This window comes from Rana temporaria, chromosome 1 (genome assembly GCF_905171775.1).
Source record: "Rana temporaria chromosome 1, aRanTem1.1, whole genome shotgun sequence".
Classification (NCBI taxonomy): Eukaryota; Metazoa; Chordata; class Amphibia; order Anura; family Ranidae; genus Rana; species Rana temporaria.
Genome location: NC_053489.1, coordinates 184488806 through 184510124, shown reverse-complemented (window position 1 = coordinate 184510124; position 21319 = coordinate 184488806). Strand labels below are relative to the sequence as shown.

Sequence of the window (21319 nt, the reverse complement as noted above, 5' to 3'; positions counted from 1 at the left end):
AGACATAATATTGCCGTCCTTTTGTTCTGAACCAAAGAACGAAAAAGAAAAGAAATTTCATTTGTTAGACGTGAGAAGGTGTCTTCTCGTTTATTTAGAGAGAACTAAAAGTTTTAGAAGATCTAACCACCTACTAGTTCTACACGCTGGGCCCAGGAAGGGACTGCAGGCATCAAAAGCCTCAGTCTCAAGATGGATTAGAGAAGCAATATCCAAAGCCTATGTATGTACTGGAGCAACAGCTCCCAAAAAGATCAAGGCTCACTCTACCAGAGCCATAGCAACTTCCTGGGCTGAGAAAGCAGGGGCCTCCTGGGAACAAATCCGCAGTGCGGCCACCTGGTCCAGCCATCATACATTCCTGAAGCACTACCGTGTGGAAATGTTGTCACAGCAAGACTTAGCCTTTGGTCGAAAGGTGCTACAAGCTGTGGTCCCACCCTGAAGGTAGGCCTGTGTTTATTACTCTATTATCCTCTCGGGTGCCGTCCTGGAAGGTGGTAAGAGAAAACCAACGTTAGACCTACCGGTAACGGTATTTCTATGAACCTTCCAGGACGGCAGGCCTACTTCCCACCCTATGTGGAGGGGAAAAAAGGTAAGTACCTATAAGGACTACGTCCCTTGTGAACCAGTTCAGGATTACTCTATTGCATACTGAGGAGCAAGGGGAAGGGCGGGGCCTTTTAAACTGTCATGTGATTGTGTTTCCTGCAGGAGGAGCCATCATCTCTCGGGTGCCGTCCTGGAAGGTTCATAGAAATACCGTTACCGGTAGGTCTAACGTTGGTTTTCTGCATGTCGGCGGCCATCTCGGAAAGGGTTTGGCCTCTAGTGACCAGAATAACGGCGCCAATGCTCTCGGCACACTTCCTGAGGGACGGCACAGCACGGGCAGCGTTTTCAGCTTCTCAGCACTACAGCCTGGTCGGGTGGTGAGTCCTCTGGGGGGTCCCCTGCTCTCTATTGCGGCCGGGAGGGTGGCCTGTGGGTCCTGCCTTGCAGTACAAGGGTGGCATTTACGGTGGGTCAGCATGGCGTCCGAACCGGAGGCTTCTACCCCAAGCATGCCAGAGTTAACCCTTAGTGCCCCTGTTCCTGCGGTCTCGGTGGATGCTATGATGGCAGTCCTTGAGGCGTTTGTTGCCAGCATTGAAGCGGTGAGTGGCCAGAAGGGGGGTAAAAAGCGCCCCCTCCCTACGCCTTTTTCGGGGGATGTCTCTGACACGGAATCAGGCCCTGCTACTGCGTCTGGCCCTGGTTCCGTCATATCCGATGATGCAGGCTTAGCCCACACGGACAGTGAGGATGACTCTGCTTCAGGGTCAGCGCATGATGAGGCGTTTGTTGGAGCTCTTATCACTGCGGTGCGGGATACTCAGAAACTTAAGGATTCGGCGGAGGCATCAGACGCCGGTCCCTTTTGGGTTCCGCAAGCCACCCCGCACCGCAAAAGTGTTTTCCTTGTGTTCCATATCTGGACAAACTGTTGTACAAGGAATGGTATTGGCCGCAGAAGGTTTTTGCTGTTCCAAAATACTTTGCGGCCCGTTATCCACTTTTTTAGGAAATCCTCCTCAAAATGGTATCTCCTCCGTCTGTGGACCCCCCTGTGTCCAGACTGAACAAGGCTACCACGTTGCCTGTGGAAGGGGCTCCCGCTTTTAAGGACCCCGCAGATGGGAGAGCTGAGGCTATGGCCCGCTCCATGTTCACAGTGGTGGGGTTGGCAGTGAGACCGGTCCTGGCCGGGGCTCTGGTGTCGCAGACACTTACCGAACAGGCAAAGTCCTTGCTGCAGGAGCTGGAGGCGCATAATGCCCCTGAGGCCTGTGTGGACCTGGCCGACCATTTGATGCAGGGCCTAAAGTTTGTCTGAGTCGGCCCTGGATACGCTCCCCTTGCTCTCCAGGGCCTCCGCGGTGGTACTACGCCGCCTTGTGTGGCTGAAGTGTTGGTCTGCGGACCAGTCTTCTAAAAAGGCCTTGGTGGACTTACCCTTTAAGGGTGAACGGCTTTTTGGGGCGTCCCTGAATAACATCATAAAAGATGCCACAGGCGGTAAGAGCACTCTGCTCCCGCAATCTGGAAAGGGTAAGGAGCCTCGCCGTAAGCAAGGGCCCTCCTTTACTACCCCCAAGCGTTTTTTCACCCGCCAAGTGCGGCAGGAAACGTTTTCAGGGTGCTAAGGAGCCCGTTGAAGGGCAAAAGCGCACCTGGTACAACAAACCTGCCTCTGCATGAGGGTCTGCCCCTGCCCGCATTTCGGGTGGGGGGCCGGCTTCGCGAATTCACGGGTCGGTGGAGGTCTCTTCTTTCCGACCGATGGATTTGCGAAGTAGTTTCCTCGGGGTATAAGATAGTTTCTCTCTTGTCCACCAAACAGATTTTTTTCCTTCCAAACTCCAGCTTCCTCGAACGCCGGAAGGCTCTATCAGGGGCTGTCCAGGATCTGCTGGTCAGGGGAGTGATTGTACCGGTTCCCTCAACGGAACGGTTTCAGGGGTTTTACTCCAATCTGTTTGTAGTCCCCAAGAAGGATGGGGTCCGTTCAATCCTGGACCTCAAGGCCCTCAATTGTTTTGTCGAGGTGCAAAAATTCAGGATGGAGTCGACTCGCTCAGTAGTGGCAGCGCTCCATCAGGGGGATTTCCTAGCATTCTTGGATATCAAGGACACGTACCTGCATATCCCCATATGCGCAAAACACCAGAGATTTCTGTGTTTTGCGGTCGGAGAGGACCACTTTCAATTTGTGGCCCTTCTGTTCGGCCTGGCCTCGGCACCACGGGTTTTCACCAAGGTGCTCGCTCCGATTCTGGCCCTGCTGAGGCAGCGTGGGATCGCTATTGTAGGATACCTGGACGACCTTCTTCTGAGAGCTTCTTGAAGCTAAGAATTAGAAGAGGATGTGTCCATCACCTGTCAGACCCTCCGAGAATTCGGTTGGCTATTGAATGTCCAGAAGTCAGTGTTTTTTCCGTCTCATCGGCTGGAATACCTGGGGTTGGTCCTGGACTCCTCAGAAGCGAGGGTTTTCCTCCCAACGGAAAAACTACAGAAACTGCAATCAGCGGTGCAGCGGTTGGTGACCCAGAAGTGGTCGCCGCTTCGCTTTTGCATGCGGGTTCTGGGTCAGATGGTGGCCTCGTTCGAGGCGGTTCCGTATGCTCAATTCCACACTCGAGTGTTACAGAGAGAAATTCTGTCGCATTGGGACAAGCTCCCTTCGTCTCTGGATTACCAGATCCGGGTGAGTCGCCTGGTCAGGTCCTCCCTAGTGTGGTGGCTGACGTCTCCGGTACTTCGGGCTGAGAAATCGTTTCTGCCATGCCATTGGACGGTGGTCACGACGGATGCCAGTCTCTCCGGCTGGGGGGGGGTGTCTGGGGTGTCCAGTCAGCCCATGGGCGTTGGACTCGGGAGGAGTCCCGTCTGCCAATCAATGTCCTGGAACTCCGGGCGATCAGGCTGTGCCTCTCCAAGTGGTCGCTGGGTCTGCAGGGTCGATCGGTCAGGATCCAGTCCGACAACGCCACAACGGTGGCGTATGTCAATCATCAAAGGGGCACACGGAGCTCGGCTGCAGCGGCGGAAGTCATGTACATCCTCCGGTGGGCCGAAAGGTACGTTCCGGCTCTGTCGGCCGTGTACATTCCGGGGGTCCAGAACTGGCAGGCGGACTACTTAAGTCGCCAAACGCTAGACCAAGGAAAATGGTCGCTACACCCGGATGTGTTTCAGAATCTGTGTCTGAAATGGGGCACTCCAGACGTGGATCTTCTGGCGTCCCGTCTCAATCGGAAGAGAGACCAGTCAAGAGACCCGTGGGCGAACGCGTTGGAGGCGCCGTGGGGTCACTATCGCCTAATCTACGCCTTCCCTCCTCTGAAGCTTCTTCCTCGTCTGCTGCGCAGAGTGGAAAAGAGAGAAGGTGAAGGCCCCTCCAGGTTAGTGAACATAAAAACTTTAATCATATATAGAATATAGGATACATATATGGTAGCCATGTATATATGGTAAATGATAATATGTACACACATATATACATGTGAACATTAATGTGCATGTGGTTCGACAGATATGATCGTTGAATAAGTGTTCTGTCAGTACTCTAAATGTTGTACGTTTTTTTTAGAAGGAAAGAAAGGGGGGGGGGGTATTTAGTTTGGATATATGGTTAATGATAGAAGATAATCTGTATATGGGTTGCAACAAAGTGAATGAATCTTACTAGTTTTGTCATTTTAGACTCAAAATGGGGTTAGGCTTATAGTTGGAGATAACAAAAATCGGTTAAAGAAGGGTGGATATTTCGAGTATTTCGTTTAACCCCCCAGGTGAGAGGGTATCCAAAGTATATATCCAGAACGTTTCACGTTCACATAGCTTATAGAACCTCTCTGCTTCTGTCAGATTGTTAGGCATTTGTTCCATCACCCAGATCTGTAGGCCTTCAGTGGACCCTTTTTGACATTTTGCAAAGTGTTGGGGAACACTATGCTTATCTATCCCTCCTTCTATTTTCCTTCGGTGCTGTCCAAATCTTTGCCTGAGGGGACGAATAGTACGTCCTACATACAGGAGTTGACAAGGACAGCGGAGGCAATAGACCACATGATCAGAAGAGCAGTTATAGAACTCGCCAAACGTATATGTTTTGCCCTTTCCAAAAAAACTCTTCTGACCATGCTGTACGAAAGCACACATCTTACACAAAGCCTTTTTGCATTGGAACATGCCTAGTAATGGAATTAGGCAAAGATCTTGCCTTATATTGGAGGCAATAGGCTTGAGTTTACTTGGGGCGATTTTGTTTTTGATATTGGGTGCTCTCTTGTATGTTATTGTAGGGAATTTGGGAAGGACTGATTTTAAATGTATGTCTTCCAAAAGAATGGGCCAATGTTTTTTTAGAATTTGTTCCATTTTTTTATGGTCATGATGAAATCTTGTGGTGAATCGTACTGAGTGATCTGAGATATTGTTTTTTACATTATGTTTTATTGGCTCTTTTTGATATTGGGTATGGGCTTCTTTGATTAAGGAGTCTGGATAACCTTTATCTTGTAATTTTTTGGTGAGTGACTTTGCTTGTTCTTCGAAATCTACTATACTGGTGCAGTTTCGTCGAAGATGACAGAACTGGCCCCTTGGGATATTGTTTTTCCATTTGGAATAATGACAACTTTTGTAATGTAGAAGTGAATTCCCTGCGGTAGGTTTAGTATAATTTCTAGCATGAATGGTGTTTTCTATATGAAATAGTTCTAGGCCAAGGAAGGCCAATTTATCAGGATCAGTGATGTAAGTGAAGCTGAGGCCATATGGATTATCATTACAATGATCCACAAAAGCTTTGCTGTCCTTATTAGTACCACTCCATATAATGATGATATCATCTATATATCTTGCGTAAATAGCAAGATATCTAGAATGAGGGTTATTATTGAGGATATGTCTTTCCTCCCACAAGCCCATTGCCAAGTTGGCATACGAAGGAGCAAAATTTGCTCCCATGGCTGTCCCTTTGGTTTGTAGGTAGAACTGGTCATCAAATACAAAATAATTGTGGGTAAGGCAAAACTCCGTACACTCTAATATAAAGGATGCCTGCCTGCTGTTCATACAGGGGTCCTTAAATAAAAAATGTCTCAGAGCAGAAATTCCAAAAATATGGGGGATAGATGTATACAAAGAGCTCACGTCTAGTGACATCCATATATAGTCGTCATTCCAGGAATATGGTTTTAACAATTCTAATAGGTGAGTCCCATCTCTAATATAGGAAGGAAGGGCTTGTGCTATGGGTTGTAGAAATGAGTCTATGTATTTTGATAGGCCCGAGGTGATCCTGTCCATGGCGGCTACGATGGGCCTGCCAGGGGGATCGGTTTTGGGTATGTGATAAAAATATGGAATGCGGTAAAAGTCTTTGATAAGGAAAGAAACCTCAGATTTATCCAAAATCTGTAGACTGGTGGCATGTCGGATTAGCATATTTAATTCTATTTTGTATTCTGGGAGGGGGTCTTTGGTTAACTTCTTATAAGTTGATTGGTCGGCGAGTAGACGATTAGCTTCCTTTACATAGTCTTCCCGGTTTTGTATGACTATACCTCCGCCTTTATCTGCCGTTTTTATTATAAGGCTGTCATTTTTAGATAACATTGACAAAGCCTTTTTTTCTAAAGGGGGCAGGTGACCTAGATCAGAAGAACAAGAAGAAGATTGTGCACATAGTCTTTTAACATCAGCAAAGACCATATTGTAAAAGGTTGTAAGGTGTGGGCCCTTAGACCGATACGGATAAAATGAAGACTTTGTTTTTAAGGTAGAATGTGCTACAGGTGGTGAGGTATGAGAGTATTGTGTAAAGTTTTCAAAATTGTCATGTGTGCTCTCGCTATATAGTTCCTCCAGTATATTTAGAATATCACCTTCGGACTCGTAGCTGTAGCACACAGACTCTAATATTTTTGGGGAAACTAAATTAGTCACAGGAGCTAGATTAGACTCAATACCTTTTTTATTCTGTATTTAAAAAAAATGTTTTAAAGGTGAGATTTCTTATATACTTGTTGAGGTCTTTAAACAGCAGATAGGGATCTGGTTTATAAGAAGGAGCGAAATTCAAACCTCTGCTAAGCAGGGCAATTTCTTCGGACGACAGGATATGACTGGAGAGGTTGATGATTTTAACAGTTTTTGAGATCTGGGGCAGTTCTCTTTTATGTTTGTTTCTTCCCCCTCTACAGCCTCTCCGTCTCGTTTTCTTTTTTGTGGAGCTGCTGGGGAGGGGTTCATTACTAAAAAAGAGGCCTGTGAACGTGAATCATGACATAAGTCTAAGGGAAGTTGGGAACCAAAAATAAGAGGACTGGTATTAATGGAAGGACAGGAAGTTGATGCAATTTGAGTATCAAAGGAACTGGAAGAACATACAGCTTGATTAATAGAGGGGTGAGTACTGTTTTTTGCCTCATGGGTGTCGTATGTGACACCCTTTCTGATGAACTAATTGTAGGGATTGGTGTTGCCATGGAAATAGAAGTACTAAGCTTACGTCTATTATAAAATTTCTGTAAATCAACAAAGAGTTTGGAACGAGGAGTATGGTGATGGTCATCTATTTTTGCTTTAGGGGCCTTTTTTTGTTGTTTATTGTTGGAATTGTTGATAGAATCAAAAGATTTTGTTTTTTGATCTCTATAGAGTGAAGATTTAGGGGCTGGATGAATAACTAAGGAGAGTAGGGATGGGATTTTTTGGACGTCTGACTTGTGGGTTGGCTCATTGGTGGCTGATGAGCCAGTATGTGGTTGTTGTAGTTTCGGGCCAAGTCTTTGTTGTAGAGACTGTTCTGGTTTTAGCATCCACGTGAATACTCTATTGTTTGTGTAATCATTCAAATCGCGTCTGAATTTTCCAAGTTTGTTATCAATAATAATATCTTCTTCTCTTTTAGTGTTCTTATGCAAAATGTCTAGCCAAGTTTTTGGTACTGTGTTGGTTAGTTCTTGAATTTCACTAATTAGGATTTTTACTGAATCGGAAAGTGATTGAAACTTTTTAGTCCTATGTCCGACCAGAATGTCGATCCATTTTGCTGTCCCAAATTCTGAGATACCTTGCCATTCTTTTAGTTGGTCAGGTTGTAGAAAGGAACAGCTTTTTAGAATTCTTAAACCACGTGGGGAAATTCTGTTCTCTAAATACTTGTGCAGAAAATATCTATCCCATCACTGTAGGTTCGTGGAGTGTATTAATCTCTCTAATTTCTTAAATTTACCACATAGTGTATATCTCATGTTTTCTAAAGGGGTTAGTGAACATAAAAACTTTAATCATATAAAAGGTGCAGCATCCACCTAAGGGACTTTGTAACACATGCCGTTTTCCTACTACTTCACTGTAAGTGGATGCTGCACCTTTATATGATTAAAGTTTTTATGTTCACTAACCTGGAGGCGCCTTCTCTTTCTCTCTTTTGCATATTGGAGTTTTGCTTTTATCTCCCCAACCTGTGAAGGCTTTGCCCCGGATTATGGACGGATACCATCTGCTTTCTCCAAGGACTGCATCTCTCTTATCATATTCATGTTCCAGCCCAATTTTAAAGGTTTTATCCATTTATTATTGTTCTATATTTATCTACATCTAGGAGGTTCCTTTCTTTGCACAAAGATTCATTGTTAGCCACTCTTTTTCTATTGTTTTTTCAGCGCCACTACCCAGTTTTTTGTATGCATATGTTTGAAGCTCCCCAGCTGGCTGTAGATAACCAGTGATTTTGTGTGGCTATTTTATCGATTGCATTGAATCCTCTGTATATAAAAAATACCTTACCCTCCATAGATTCTGAGCATATGAGCTTAAATAGCTTAAATTAGGCATAAAACATCCTAAACTGTAGAGTCGTATGTCACAGTTTGACACTATTTTATACATATATATATATATATATATATATACACACATATACTATTATTATTCTTTTCTTTTTCCTTTTCCCCATTTTTTCCATAAATAACGATTCATTATTACTATTCTATATGCATAAATGTAGCATTTGCCAGGTGCCCAACTAATTAAATCTTTTGCTAAATATGTCTTTTTTGCCATGGGCCCTAAGATACCAAACCCTAGACAGCTTATATAGCCTATTGCCTTCTCTGTTTAGCACTGGTGCAACACTCAATAAAAACATGAGATATACACTATGTGGTAAATTTTAAGAAATTAGAGAGATTAATACACTCCACGAACCTACAGTGGTGGGATAGATATTTTCTGCACAAGTATTTAGAGAACAGAATTTCCCCACGTGGTTTAAGAATTCTAAAAAGCTGTTCCTTTCTACAACCTGACCAACTAAAAGAATGGCAAGGTATCTCAGAATTTGGGACAGCAAAATGGATCGACATTCTGGTCGGACATAGGACTAAAAAGTTTCAATCACTTTCCGATTCAGTAAAAATCCTAATTAGTGAAATTCAAGAACTAACCAACACAGTACCAAAAGCTTGGCTAGACATTTTGCATAAGAACACTAAAAGAGAAGAAGATATTATTATTGATAACAAACTTGGAAAATTCAGACGCGATTTGAATGATTACACAAACAATAGAGTATTCACGTGGATGCTAAAACCAGAACAGTCTCTACAACAAAGACTTGGCCCGAAACTACAACAACCACATACTGGCTCATCAGCCACCAATGAGCCAACCCACAAGTCAGACGTCCAAAAAATCCCATCCCTACTCTCCTTAGTTATTCATCCAGCCCCTAAATCTTCACTCTATAGAGATCAAAAAACAAAATCTTTTGATTCTATCAACAATTCCAACAATAAACAACAAAAAAAGGCCCCTAAAGCAAAAATAGATGACCATCACCATACTCCTCGTTCCAAACTCTTTGTTGATTTACAGAAATTTTATAATAGACGTAAGCTTAGTACTTCTATTTCCATGGCAACACCAATCCCTACAATTAGTTCATCAGAAAGGGTGTCACATACGACACCCATGAGGCAAAAAACAGTACTCACCCCTCTATTAATCAAGCTGTATGTTCTTCCAGTTCCTTTGATACTCAAATTGCATCAACTTCCTGTCCTTCCATTAATACCAGTCCTCTTATTTTTGGTTCCCAACTTCCCTTAGACTTATGTCATGATTCACGTTCACAGGCCTCTTTTTTAGTAATGAACCCCTCCCCAGCAGCTCCACAAAAAAGAAAACGAGACGGAGAGGCTGTAGAGGGGGAAGAAACAAACATAAAAGAGAACTGCCCCAGATCTCAAAAACTGTTAAAATCATCAACCTCTCCAGTCATATCCTGTCGTCCGAAGAAATTGCCCTGCTTAGCAGAGGTTTGAATTTCGCTCCTTCTTATAAACCAGATCCCTATCTGCTGTTTAAAGACCTCAACAAGTATATAAGAAATCTCACCTTTAAAACATTTTTTTTAAATACAGAATAAAAAAGGTATTGAGTCTAATCTAGCTCCTGTGACTAATTTAGTTTCCCCAAAAATATTAGAGTCTGTGTGCTACAGCTACGAGTCCGAAGGTGATATTCTAAATATACTGGAGGAACTATATAGCGAGAGCACACATGACAATTTTGAAAACTTTACACAATACTCTCATACCTCACCACCTGTAGCACATTCTACCTTAAAAACAAAGTCTTCATTTTATCCGTATCGGTCTAAGGGCCCACACCTTACAACCTTTTACAATATGGTCTTTGCTGATGTTAAAAGACTATGTGCACAATCTTCTTCTTGTTCTTCTGATCTAGGTCACCTGCCCCCTTTAGAAAAAAAGGCTTTGTCAATGTTATCTAAAAATGACAGCCTTATAATAAAAACGGCAGATAAAGGCGGAGGTATAGTCATACAAAACCGGGAAGACTATGTAAAGGAAGCTAATCGTCTACTCGCCGACCAATCAACTTATAAGAAGTTAACCAAAGACCCCCTCCCAGAATACAAAATAGAATTAAATATGCTAATCCGACATGCCACCAGTCTACAGATTTTGGATAAATCTGAGGTTTCTTTCCTTATCGAAGACTTTTACCGCATTCCATATTTTTATCACATACCCAAAATTCATAAAAGCTTGACCGATCCCCCTGGCAGGCCCATCATAGCCGCCATGGACAGGATCACCTCGGGCCTATCAAAATACATAGACTCATTTCTACAACCCATAGCACAAGCCCTTCCTTCCTATATTAGAGATGGGACTCACCTATTAGAATTGTTAAAACCATATTCCTGGAATGACGACTATATATGGATGTCACTAGACGTGAGCTCTTTGTATACATCTATCCCCCATATTTTTGGAATTTCTGCTCTGAGACATTTTTTATTTAAGGACCCCTGTATGAACAGCAGGCAGGCATTCTTTATATTAGAGTGTACGGAGTTTTGCCTTACCCACAATTATTTTGTATTTGATGACCTGTTCTACCTACAAACCAAAGGGACAGCCATGGGAGCAAATTTTGCTCCTTCGTATGCCAACTTGGCAATGGGCTTGTGGGAGGAAAGACATATCCTCAATAATAACCCTCATTCTAGATATCTTGCTATTTACGCAAGATATATAGATGATATCATCATTATATGGAGTGGTACTAATAAGGACAGCAAAGCTTTTGTGGATCATTGTAATGATAATCCATATGGCCTCAGCTTCACTTACATCACTGATCCTGATAAATTGGCCTTCCTTGGCCTAGAACTATTTCATATAGAAAACACCATTCATGCTAGAAATTATACTAAACCTACCGCAGGGAATTCACTTCTACATTACAAAAGTTGTCATTATTCCAAATGGAAAAACAATATCCCAAGGGGCCAGTTCTGTCATCTTCGACGAAACTGCACCAGTATAGTAGATTTCGAAGAACAAGCAAAGTCACTCACCAAAAAATTACAAGATAAAGGTTATCCAGACTCCTTAATCAAAGAAGCCCATACCCAATATCAAAAAGAGCCAATAAAACATAATGTAAAAAACAATATCTCAGATCACTCAGTACGATTCACCACAAGATTTCATCATGACCATAAAAAAATGGAACAAATTCTAAAAAAACATTGGCCCATTCTTTTGGAAGACATACATTTAAAATCAGTCCTTCCCAAATTCCCTACAATAACATACAAGAGAGCACCCAATATCAAAAACAAAATCGCCCCAAGTAAACTCAAGCCTATTGCCTCCAATATAAGGCAAGATCTTTGCCTAATTCCATTACTAGGCATGTTCCAATGCAAAAAGGCTTTGATGTGTGCTTTCGTACAGCATGGTCAGAAGAGTTTTTTTGGAAAGGGCAAAACATATACGTTTGGCGAGTTCTATAACTGCTCTTCTGATCATGTGGTCTATTGCCTCCGCTGTCCTTGTCAACTCCTGTATGTAGGACGTACTATTCGTCCCCTCAGGCAAAGATTTGGACAGCACCGAAGGAAAATAGAAGGAGGGATAGATAAGCATAGTGTTCCCCAACACTTTGCAAAATGTCAAAAAGGGTCCACTGAAGGCCTACAGATCTGGGTGATAGAACAAATGCCTAAAAATCTGACAGAAGCAGAGAGGTTCTATAAGCTATGTGAACGTGAAACGTTCTGGATATATACTTTGGATACCCTCTCACCTGGGGGGTTAAACGAAATACTCGAAATATCCACCCTTCTTTAACCGATTTTTGTTATCTCTAACTATAAGCCTAACCCCATTTTGAGTCTAAAATGACAAAACTAGTAAGATTCATTCACTTTGTTGCAACCCATATACAGATTATCTTCTATCATTAACCATATATCCTAACTAAATACCCCCCCCCCTTTCTTTCTTTCTTTCCATGCACATTAATGTTCACATGTATATATGTGTGTACATATTATCATTTACCCATATATACATGGCTACCATATATGTATCCTATATTCTATATATAATAATTATTTTTATGTATACTTGCTTTTTATTTTATTTTAATCTTTTTTGTCATCTCCAGTATTACAACTTTATCTAAATCCCATTTTTTATTTACATTATCTTCTCTCTCTCTCTCTCTCTCTCTCTCTATATATATATATATATATATATATATATATATATATATATATATATATAATATATATATATAATATATATATATATATATATAGTGTATATGTATATATATTTTATTCTTTCATTTCATTAATCCTCTATTTTAATTCTAACCCAAAAAATCCCCTATTAATTTTACTCAATTCTAACATAATTTTTATTATACATTTTATTCTCATAGTGACCTATGAATGACTCCATATTATCTTACTTGTGCATTTTATATATTATGTTTATAATCTATATTCATATATATCTGTTTCCATTTACTCCATATGGTTAAGTTATGTGTTGGCTATCTTAACAAAAAGGATCAATTCTGGTCCTTCGCCACTAGATGGCAGACACTCTTTATCCATAAAAGGCATGTAGTACCCCATAGCTCCTATGCTTGAAAAAGGAGCGTGCTCTGTCATTCGCAAGCGCCGGCTCTGAAACGTCGTCGCATCCCAGTGACGTCACCGCGGCCTACGTTTCCCCCTAATCCCATCCACAACGCTGCAGCAGACCGGCTGGACTTCACTGCAGGTTCGTTGGACAGGACACAGGCTATCTCAACCATCGAGCGCGGCAAGACGCCACCTAAGGGACTTTGTAACACATGCCATTTTCCTACTACTTCACTGTAAGTGGATGCTGCACCTTTATATGATTAAAGTTTTTATGTTCACTAACCTGGAGGCGCCTTCTCTTTCTCTCTTTTGCGTATTGGAGTTTTGCTTTTATCTCCCCAACCTGTGAAGGCTTTGCCCCGGATTATGGACTGATACCATCTGCTTTCTTCAAGGACTGCATCTCTTATCATATTCATGTTCCAGCCCAATTTTAAGGTTTTATCCATTTATTATTATTCTATGTTTATCTACATCTAGGAGGTTCCTTTCTTTGCACAAAGATTCATTGTTAGCCACTCTTTTTCTATTGTTTTTTCAGCGCCACTACCCAATTTTTTGCTGCGCAGAGTGGAAGCCGAGGGGATACCAACAATCCTGATCGCTCCGGATTGGCCTCACCGCCCATGGTACGCAGATCTGGTGCGCCTGGTGGCAGACGTTCTTTGGTGCCTGCCTCTGCGAGAGGATCTCCTGTCACAGGGCCCTGTCTTTCATCCTGCTTTACAGTTGTTGGCTTTAACGGCGTGGCTGTTGAGAGCCAGGTGCTGAAGGATCGAGGCCTGTCAGACTCGGTGATCTATACCATGCTGCGGCGCGGAAGTCTACTTCCCGGAAGATTTACCATCGTACATGGAAGGCTTACATCTCTGTGTGAGGAGATGAATTGGCACCCTCGTACATACGTGTTGTCCCGGATTCTGCTGTTCTTACAGCGTGGAGTGGATCAGGCTCTCGCCTTAAGTACGGTTAAGTGTCAGATTTCGGCCTTGGCTGTTTACTTTCAGCGATCCTTGGCGGCCCACTCTCTGGTGCGTACGTTTGTGCAGGGGGTTCGACATGTGGCCCCTCCTGTGCGGCCTCCACTGCCTCCATGGGACTTGAATTTAGTTCTCTCGGTGCTTCAAAAGCCTCCGTTTGAGGAAATTAGGGAAGTCCCTTTACTGACTCTTTCCCAGAAGGTGGTCTTTCTGGTGTCGATTACTTCGGTCAGACTGGTTTCTGAATTGACGGCCTTGTCTTGCAAGGCCCCTTATTGGTGATCCACAAGGATAAGGTGGTGCCGCAGCCGTCATCCCTTCCTAAGGTTGTTTCGGCCTTTCACATTAATGAGGACATTGTTCTTCCATCCTTATGTCCTCGGCCGACGAACCCAAAGGAGGCCATGTTACATTCCTTGGATATGGTTCGAGCCCTACGGGTGTACCTGTCTGCTGCGGCTCTGTTTTCGGAGGTCGGATTCACTGTTAGTGTCGGTAACTCGTGCTAAGAAGGGTCTGGCAGTCTCGTTGTCCATCCATTTCTAGGTGGATCAGACAGGTCGTGCTTCAGGCCTATGCCCTAAAGGGGCGGGCGCCCCCCTTTCCCGGTTACGGCGCATTCGACCAGGGCGATTGGTGCCTCTTGGGCTTTCCGCCATCAAGCGTCTGTTTTACAGGTGTGTAAGACAGCGACCTGGTCGTCAATCCACACCTCAAAATTTTACAAGGTGGATGTGAGTGCATCTTCGGGTGCCTCCTTTGGCCGCAATGTTTTACAGGCGGCTGTTTAAGGTTGAAGTTCCTCCGTTGAGGAACTCTGGTTTGTTTGGGGTGAAGTTTGGTTTGCTGTGTGTTTTCCCACCCCTCGATTTTTGACACTGCTTGGGGACGTCCCTAAGGTCAATTGCTGCTGTGTCCGTCCATGAACGGAAGAGAAAATAGGATTTTTGTACTCACCGTAAAATTTCTCTGAGTTCATGGATGGACACCGCACCCACCCCTCATTTGTTTGTACTGCTTGTTTTTACGAACTGAGGCTGCATGATGCAGAGAGAGGGATGTACTCGGGGGACCCGCCCCCTAGGAGGTACTGTACTGTGTGGAGTGTTTAACACTTAAAGCAGAGGTTCACCCTAAAAAACAACTTTCTACCATGCCATCCAGCATACTAGCATCAGCTACAGTATGCCTTTTATTTTTTTTTGCGCTGTACTCACTTGAATCCATTCGTTTCGTTTCAGACTCCCGCGGGGAAAGGCGTTCCTATGAAGAGGGGAACATGATTGACGGCTGGCTATGGCGCGTCACGCGTTCCGAAAATAGCCGGAGTAGGACTCGGCTCTTCACGGCGCTATATGGCGCCTGCGCACAGACTAGGAGCTGACTGCGCTGGCGCCGTGAAGAGCCGAGTCCTATTTCGCCTATTTTCGGAACGCGTGACGCGCCATAGCCGGCCATCAATCATATTCCACTCTTCATAGGAACGCCTACTCCCCGCGGGAGTCTGAAACTAAACTAATGGATTAAACTGTGAGTACAGCGAAAAAAATTAAAATTAAAGGCATACTGTAGCTGACGCTAGTAATGCTGGATGGCATGGTAGACAAAGATTTTTTTTTTTTTTAGGGTGAACCCCCGCTTTAACATGCTGTTTTTCTGCCTAGTCAATCTCCTAAAAGGGAGGATAATACCCTACGGTCAATTGCTGCTGTGTCCGTCCATTAACTCAGAGAAATGGATTTTACGGTGAGTACAAAAATCCTATTTTTGCACGATATTCACATTTTTCCAGTATCGCCTGTAAATACTGCAATGGAAAAGCTAAATGCTCCACATTACTGCAAACCACAGAAAAGCCCTTGCGGATGGTCTGAACATTTGCTGACTACTCATATCTACTGGATGGCATTGAAAGTGATCATTTAGCCCTGGTTCACATTGCAGCGATTTGAAATGTCAAATCGCATGCCAAATCGGCGGCTATTGCCGGTTGTGGCACGTTCCGAATTGGTGCGATTAGGCACTGATTCCCAAAAGTAGCTTCTGTACTACTTTTGTCGACTTCGGGTTGCAATTTCAATAGACATTGTGTAGAAACCCTGCACAGATGTCTCCGAAATCGCCCCCGAATTTGGGACTGACACGCAGGAATGAAATTGTGCAAGTTCAACTGAACTCGCATGATTTCATTCCCGCTGTCAGTGTGAACCTGGGCTTAAAGCTGAAGTTGCATTGTGGGACAATAATATTGAGTTCTGTGAATGGAGGAGGGAGCAGAAAGGGGTGGATGAGTTGCACAAATCCTTCACAATCGCAGCTGCTGCTATTAACTTCTGCAGCACCAGAAGATTGCTGCTCTGGGCACTATCTGGCAGCAAGAAGGAAGGCTTTTTGCATGGAGCAGCCGTCTACAGGGCATGGGAGAGCAAACCATTACAAGTAAATAATGTATCTGATGTTTGTATCCCAAAGAAAAAACAAATCAATAAGCATCTTCTTTAACAGACAATCCAAGAAAACCTCATGTTCACGTCTTTCCTTCCAGCCTTCATAAAAGTATAACTACCGTAATTATCGGGGTATTGCACGCTCCGGCGTATAGCGCGCACCCCTAATGTTGACCCTAAAATCCTGTAAAAAAACATTTTATTACATTTTACTACTTACAGTTTTGGTGTCTTGCCCGGCATCCGTCTGCGGCCTCGGTGGTGTCCTCCCGGCTTCTCCCGCGCTGTCTCCGTGTCGAATCCCCGCTTCCTGCGCTCAGTTTGAATCCTCCGCCGACATATACCGAGCGCAGTACACTCGGGTCTATTCGGCCACGCTCGGCTTCTCACGCATAGCGTGACTACGAGCGAAGCCGAGCCTGGCCGAATGTACCCGAGTGTACTGCGCTCGGTATATGTCGGCGCAGGCATTCAAACTAAGCGCGGGTATCGGCGTATATCGCGCACCCACGATTTTGCCCTGATTTTCAGGGCAAAAAAGTGCACGGTATACGCCGATAAATACGGTACATCTTCAGTGCAGTTACACTATATTTTAAACTAAAATTTGAAAAAAATAATCCACTTTTGTTTTATTTTTACAGATACAGAAGTAGATGTTGTGGGCGTTTGTCATGAAGGACAGTTTCTCCTTGTTGGAGAGAGAAATGGCAATGTTCATCTTATTCATGTGATATCTAGACAGATCTTGATTACAAAGGTAAATTTGTTAAGTCTACCTTTTGGTTTCAGGGGTTAATGGAAAGATTTTTAATAGTAAAACTAAAATAAATGTTGAACTTGAACGTGTTCCTTTTTTAATGCTGAATTATATTGTTTTGGTTATTGTAATTATCATCCTTTTTCTGTTCATTGAATCTGCGCCCTTATTTATATATTTATTTTTTAAAATCAATTTTCATGGTAGAAGAAAATATTTGGATTAGTGAAGAAGAAGGTGTTAGAACTTTTTGTGTATTCTGCTGGCCAAATCAGGATGCTTATTCCAGTGGACCCAATCCAGGAGTTATTAATCCTGGAGAAAGCTGCCCAACCCATTTTTCTCCACTCAAAATGGACATCCCAAAGCCCCATAAGCTGTATAAGTGAGAACCAAAGAAACATGTGAAAGTTGACCACACTCCAAAGTATAGAGGAATACAATTGTAGCTTTATTGCAAATTTAAATCCATAAAGATGACATTGATACAGACACAGTAGAGCTTATTATCGATTTTCATCTTTCTGGATTTAAATTTGCAATAAAGCTACAATTTTATTCCTCTGTACTTTGGAGTGCGGTCAACTTTCACATGTTTCTTTGGCTATCCAGACCGCGGACTGGACCTGCACCTAATTGTTAGGGGAAGGGTTGCTCTCATCTGGAGCGGCATAGGCTTGTCTTTGTGTTTGGATTCTTCGCATAAGTGAGAACTCGGGGGACATCTAATCCTTCTGACACTGTGACAACGCGCACCACTGTCACAAAATATATTTACACACATGCGCACACTGGAGCAACAGGTTGGCAGGCAGTAACATAGCAGTATAACTTAAATGTTACATGCATTTAACCCGCTGAATTTCTTGTTAAAAAAAAAATTATTAATGTATCTTAACCACTTAAGACCATTATACAGGTAAAGGACCTGGCCCCTTTTTTCGATTTGGTGCTGCGTCGCTTTAACTGACAATTGCGCAGTCGTGCAACGTGGCTCCCAAACAAAATTGGTGTCCTTTTTTTCCCACAAATGGAGCTTTCTTCTGGTGGTATTTGATCACATCTGCGGTTTTTAGTTTTTGCGCTATAAACAAAAATAGAGCGACAATTTAAAAAAACATGCAATATTTTTTACTTTTTGCCATAATAAATTTCCCCAAAAATATAAACATTTTTATTCCTCAGTTTAGGCCGATGCGTATTCTTATACATATTTTTGGTAAAAAAAAAATCGCAATAAGTGTTTATCGATTGGTTTGCGCAAAAGTTATAGCGTTTACAAAATATGGGATAGTTTTATGGCATTTTTATACATTTTTTTTTTCTTCTAGTAATGGCGGCGATCAGCGAAATTTTATTTTTATTTTTTATTTCGTGACTGCGACATTATGGCAGACACATCAGACACTTCTGATACATTTTTGGGACCAACGAAAGGTGTTATAAAAATGCACTGATTACTGTGAAAATGGCAATGGCAGTGGTAGTGAAGGGGTTAACCACTAGGGGGGCGCTAAGGGGTTAAGTGTGTCCTATTGTGTGTTTCTTACTGTAGGGGGGTGTGGCTGGACATGTGACGTCACCGATCATCGTTCCCTATGACAGGCCACAGAGAAGAACGGGGAAGGTTTGTTTACACTCACCTCTCCCTGTTCTTCAGCTCCTGTGACCCGATCGCGGGACACTGGCGGCGATCGGGTCCGTGGTCACGGAGCTTTGGACCGGGTCGTGAGTGCGCAGGCGCGCTCGCGACCCACTGCTGGGTTCTTAAAGGGGACTTGCATGTACGCCCTTGTGCCCAGCCATGCCATTCTGTCGACGTATCGTTGTGGCAGTCCTTAGGTGGTTAAATAGAATGATTTTTACTCCAAAAACATTTTATTAAAATAAATGTAATAAAAATCTAAAAAATATATATATATATATATTTTTTTTTATCATTATCCACCCTGATCTAGGGTGGGCGAGTGTGTTAAATATGTGCCTAACAGTGTAATGTGTGTGAAGTGTTCTGCTTTTATTGTTGGATCTCTGTTCCACATGCTTGCTAGAGTGACAAGAAACCGACAGTCAATAGGGTGTAAGGGAGTGGTTATCGGAATAGCTCCCCTCAACACTCGGCTTTCACCCACCCCCATACCCTTTTTCTCCACCCAACACTATATACCGTATTTATCGGGGTATTGTGCGCTCCGGCGTATAGCGCGCACCCCTAATGTGGACCCGAAATTCCTGTAAAAAAACATTTTAGTACTTAGTTTTGGTGTCTTGCGTGGCGGCCTTGTCGGGTCTGGCGTCCGTTTGCGGCTTTGGTGGTGTCCTCCCGGGTTCTCCCGTGCTGTCTCCCCGTCGAATCGCCGCTTCCCGCGCTCAGTTTGAACGACTCCGCCGACATACTGAGTGCAGTACACTTGGCTATATTCGGCCAGGCTCGGCATCGCTCGTGCTCACGCTCTGTGACGTTTCTGCATGAGCACGAGTGAAGCCGAGCCTGGCCGAATGTACGCGAGTGTACTGCGCTCGGTATATGTCGGCGCAGGCATTCAAACTAGGCGCGATATCGGCGTATATCGCGTACCCACTATTTTCCCCTTATTTTAAGGGGAAAAAAGTGCGCGGTATACGCCGATAAATATAGAACAAGGGAGTTGGGACTTTGAATGAGGTTCGAGACAGGGTGGGAGTGCAAAGAAGGAAAACATGTTTATTGACATGCAAAACAAGGTGTAGTATACTCTCAGAATCGCAGGGGCTGAGCATGTAGACATAACAATAAAGGACAATAGAGATACATAATAATGTCAACCAGGAACTTCATGACATATGGGTTTGCATATGAACCATTGATACAGGGACATTTAATGCCATCAATAATTAATACAATATAGTATGAAAAACAAAAAACACAGCTTCCCATGAGTGAGGGAGCTAGATACACCAATTTCCTTAGATGACACCATGCGATTAAAAGACATAAGGTAAAAGTTGTAGATGGTAGTGGCTGGTAACTCAGATATGGAATGGAGTAGCATCCTTGATTGGCCCGACGCGTTTCGTGCTGAATGCACTCATCAGGGGCTGATGCTTCCAAATCTGGAGGATTAGATAGTATATTAGTATACAGTGACTTGAGCATAAAAAGGGGAACATGATTAGTGGTCCTAGTTTTACATACCTAAAAAATGGTGTGGATCAAGGGAGAGAGCATAATGCTGAGCCGTAGCCACGGCGGAGGTGTCAGTCCCGGAAGCTGGGGTGCAGGGCTGGAGAGTTTCAGGTGGACAAATGGCCACAAACAGGGGTATAAAGCCGAACAGGTGGTCAGCGGAGGGAGAATGCCAGGGATATATATATATATATATATATATATATATATATATATATATATATATATATATAGTGAGACAGCATATACCAGACTGTAGGTCTGGTGGTGACAAGCCAAACTAGCAAAAAGGTTTTTACCTGGGTGTGGAACAACCCGTTTCAGGAGTCCCTCAATGGTGTGGCATCATCCCATGGATGTTAAAACAGGCTGTGAAAACACGGCCTATAAATACCCCCTGGTCCCAGCGTGCGGCTGATCAGAGGCGCACACCGACGTCACGCTAGCCGGATCTGGGCTGGGAGGGCCTAATGACGGGGCGGGAGGAGTTCGCACCCGAAAGAGGTGATCCCCATCAGCTGTGACCGGCTAGATGGAATCCCCGCGATTGGCGTCCTGACGTCAGGATGACGTCAGACGCGGACCACGTGAGCGTGACGTTGATGCGCTGTGGACGCCGCCCAGTGCCCCAAGGTCCACCCCGTCCTGAGGGCGGGAGGGGGGTCAGGAGGGAGACGTGCAGAGCGCATCACAGCTTCCTTGTGTGTGACAGCGTACCGAGGCTGGCGGCCAATGCACAGCATCAAACCCGATCAGCCTAGTAAGCCGCATCGTGTCAGGTCTGATAGACAAAAATAAAATAGTTAAATGCAGATAGCTCCACAGTTAAGCTACATGGGCACAAAGGGGATCTGGGACTTCCCACATAGCTGGCAGGGGAATGCTGTCAGCTCAGTCAGATAAATATGGTACCTGAAAACATTG

General features: G+C 43.8%; 1 protein-coding gene across 1 annotated transcript in view; it reads left to right on the top strand.

Moving 5' to 3' along the window:
* The window catches only part of KNTC1 (kinetochore associated 1), a 552295-nt gene that overhangs the window by 36289 nt on the left and 494687 nt on the right, over positions 1-21319 (top strand). Inside the window, exon 4 of the mRNA XM_040347334.1 lies at positions 17114-17229. Coding sequence (XP_040203268.1) covers positions 17114-17229 — 116 coding nt within the window. The remainder of the gene's footprint in view (positions 1-17113; positions 17230-21319) is intronic.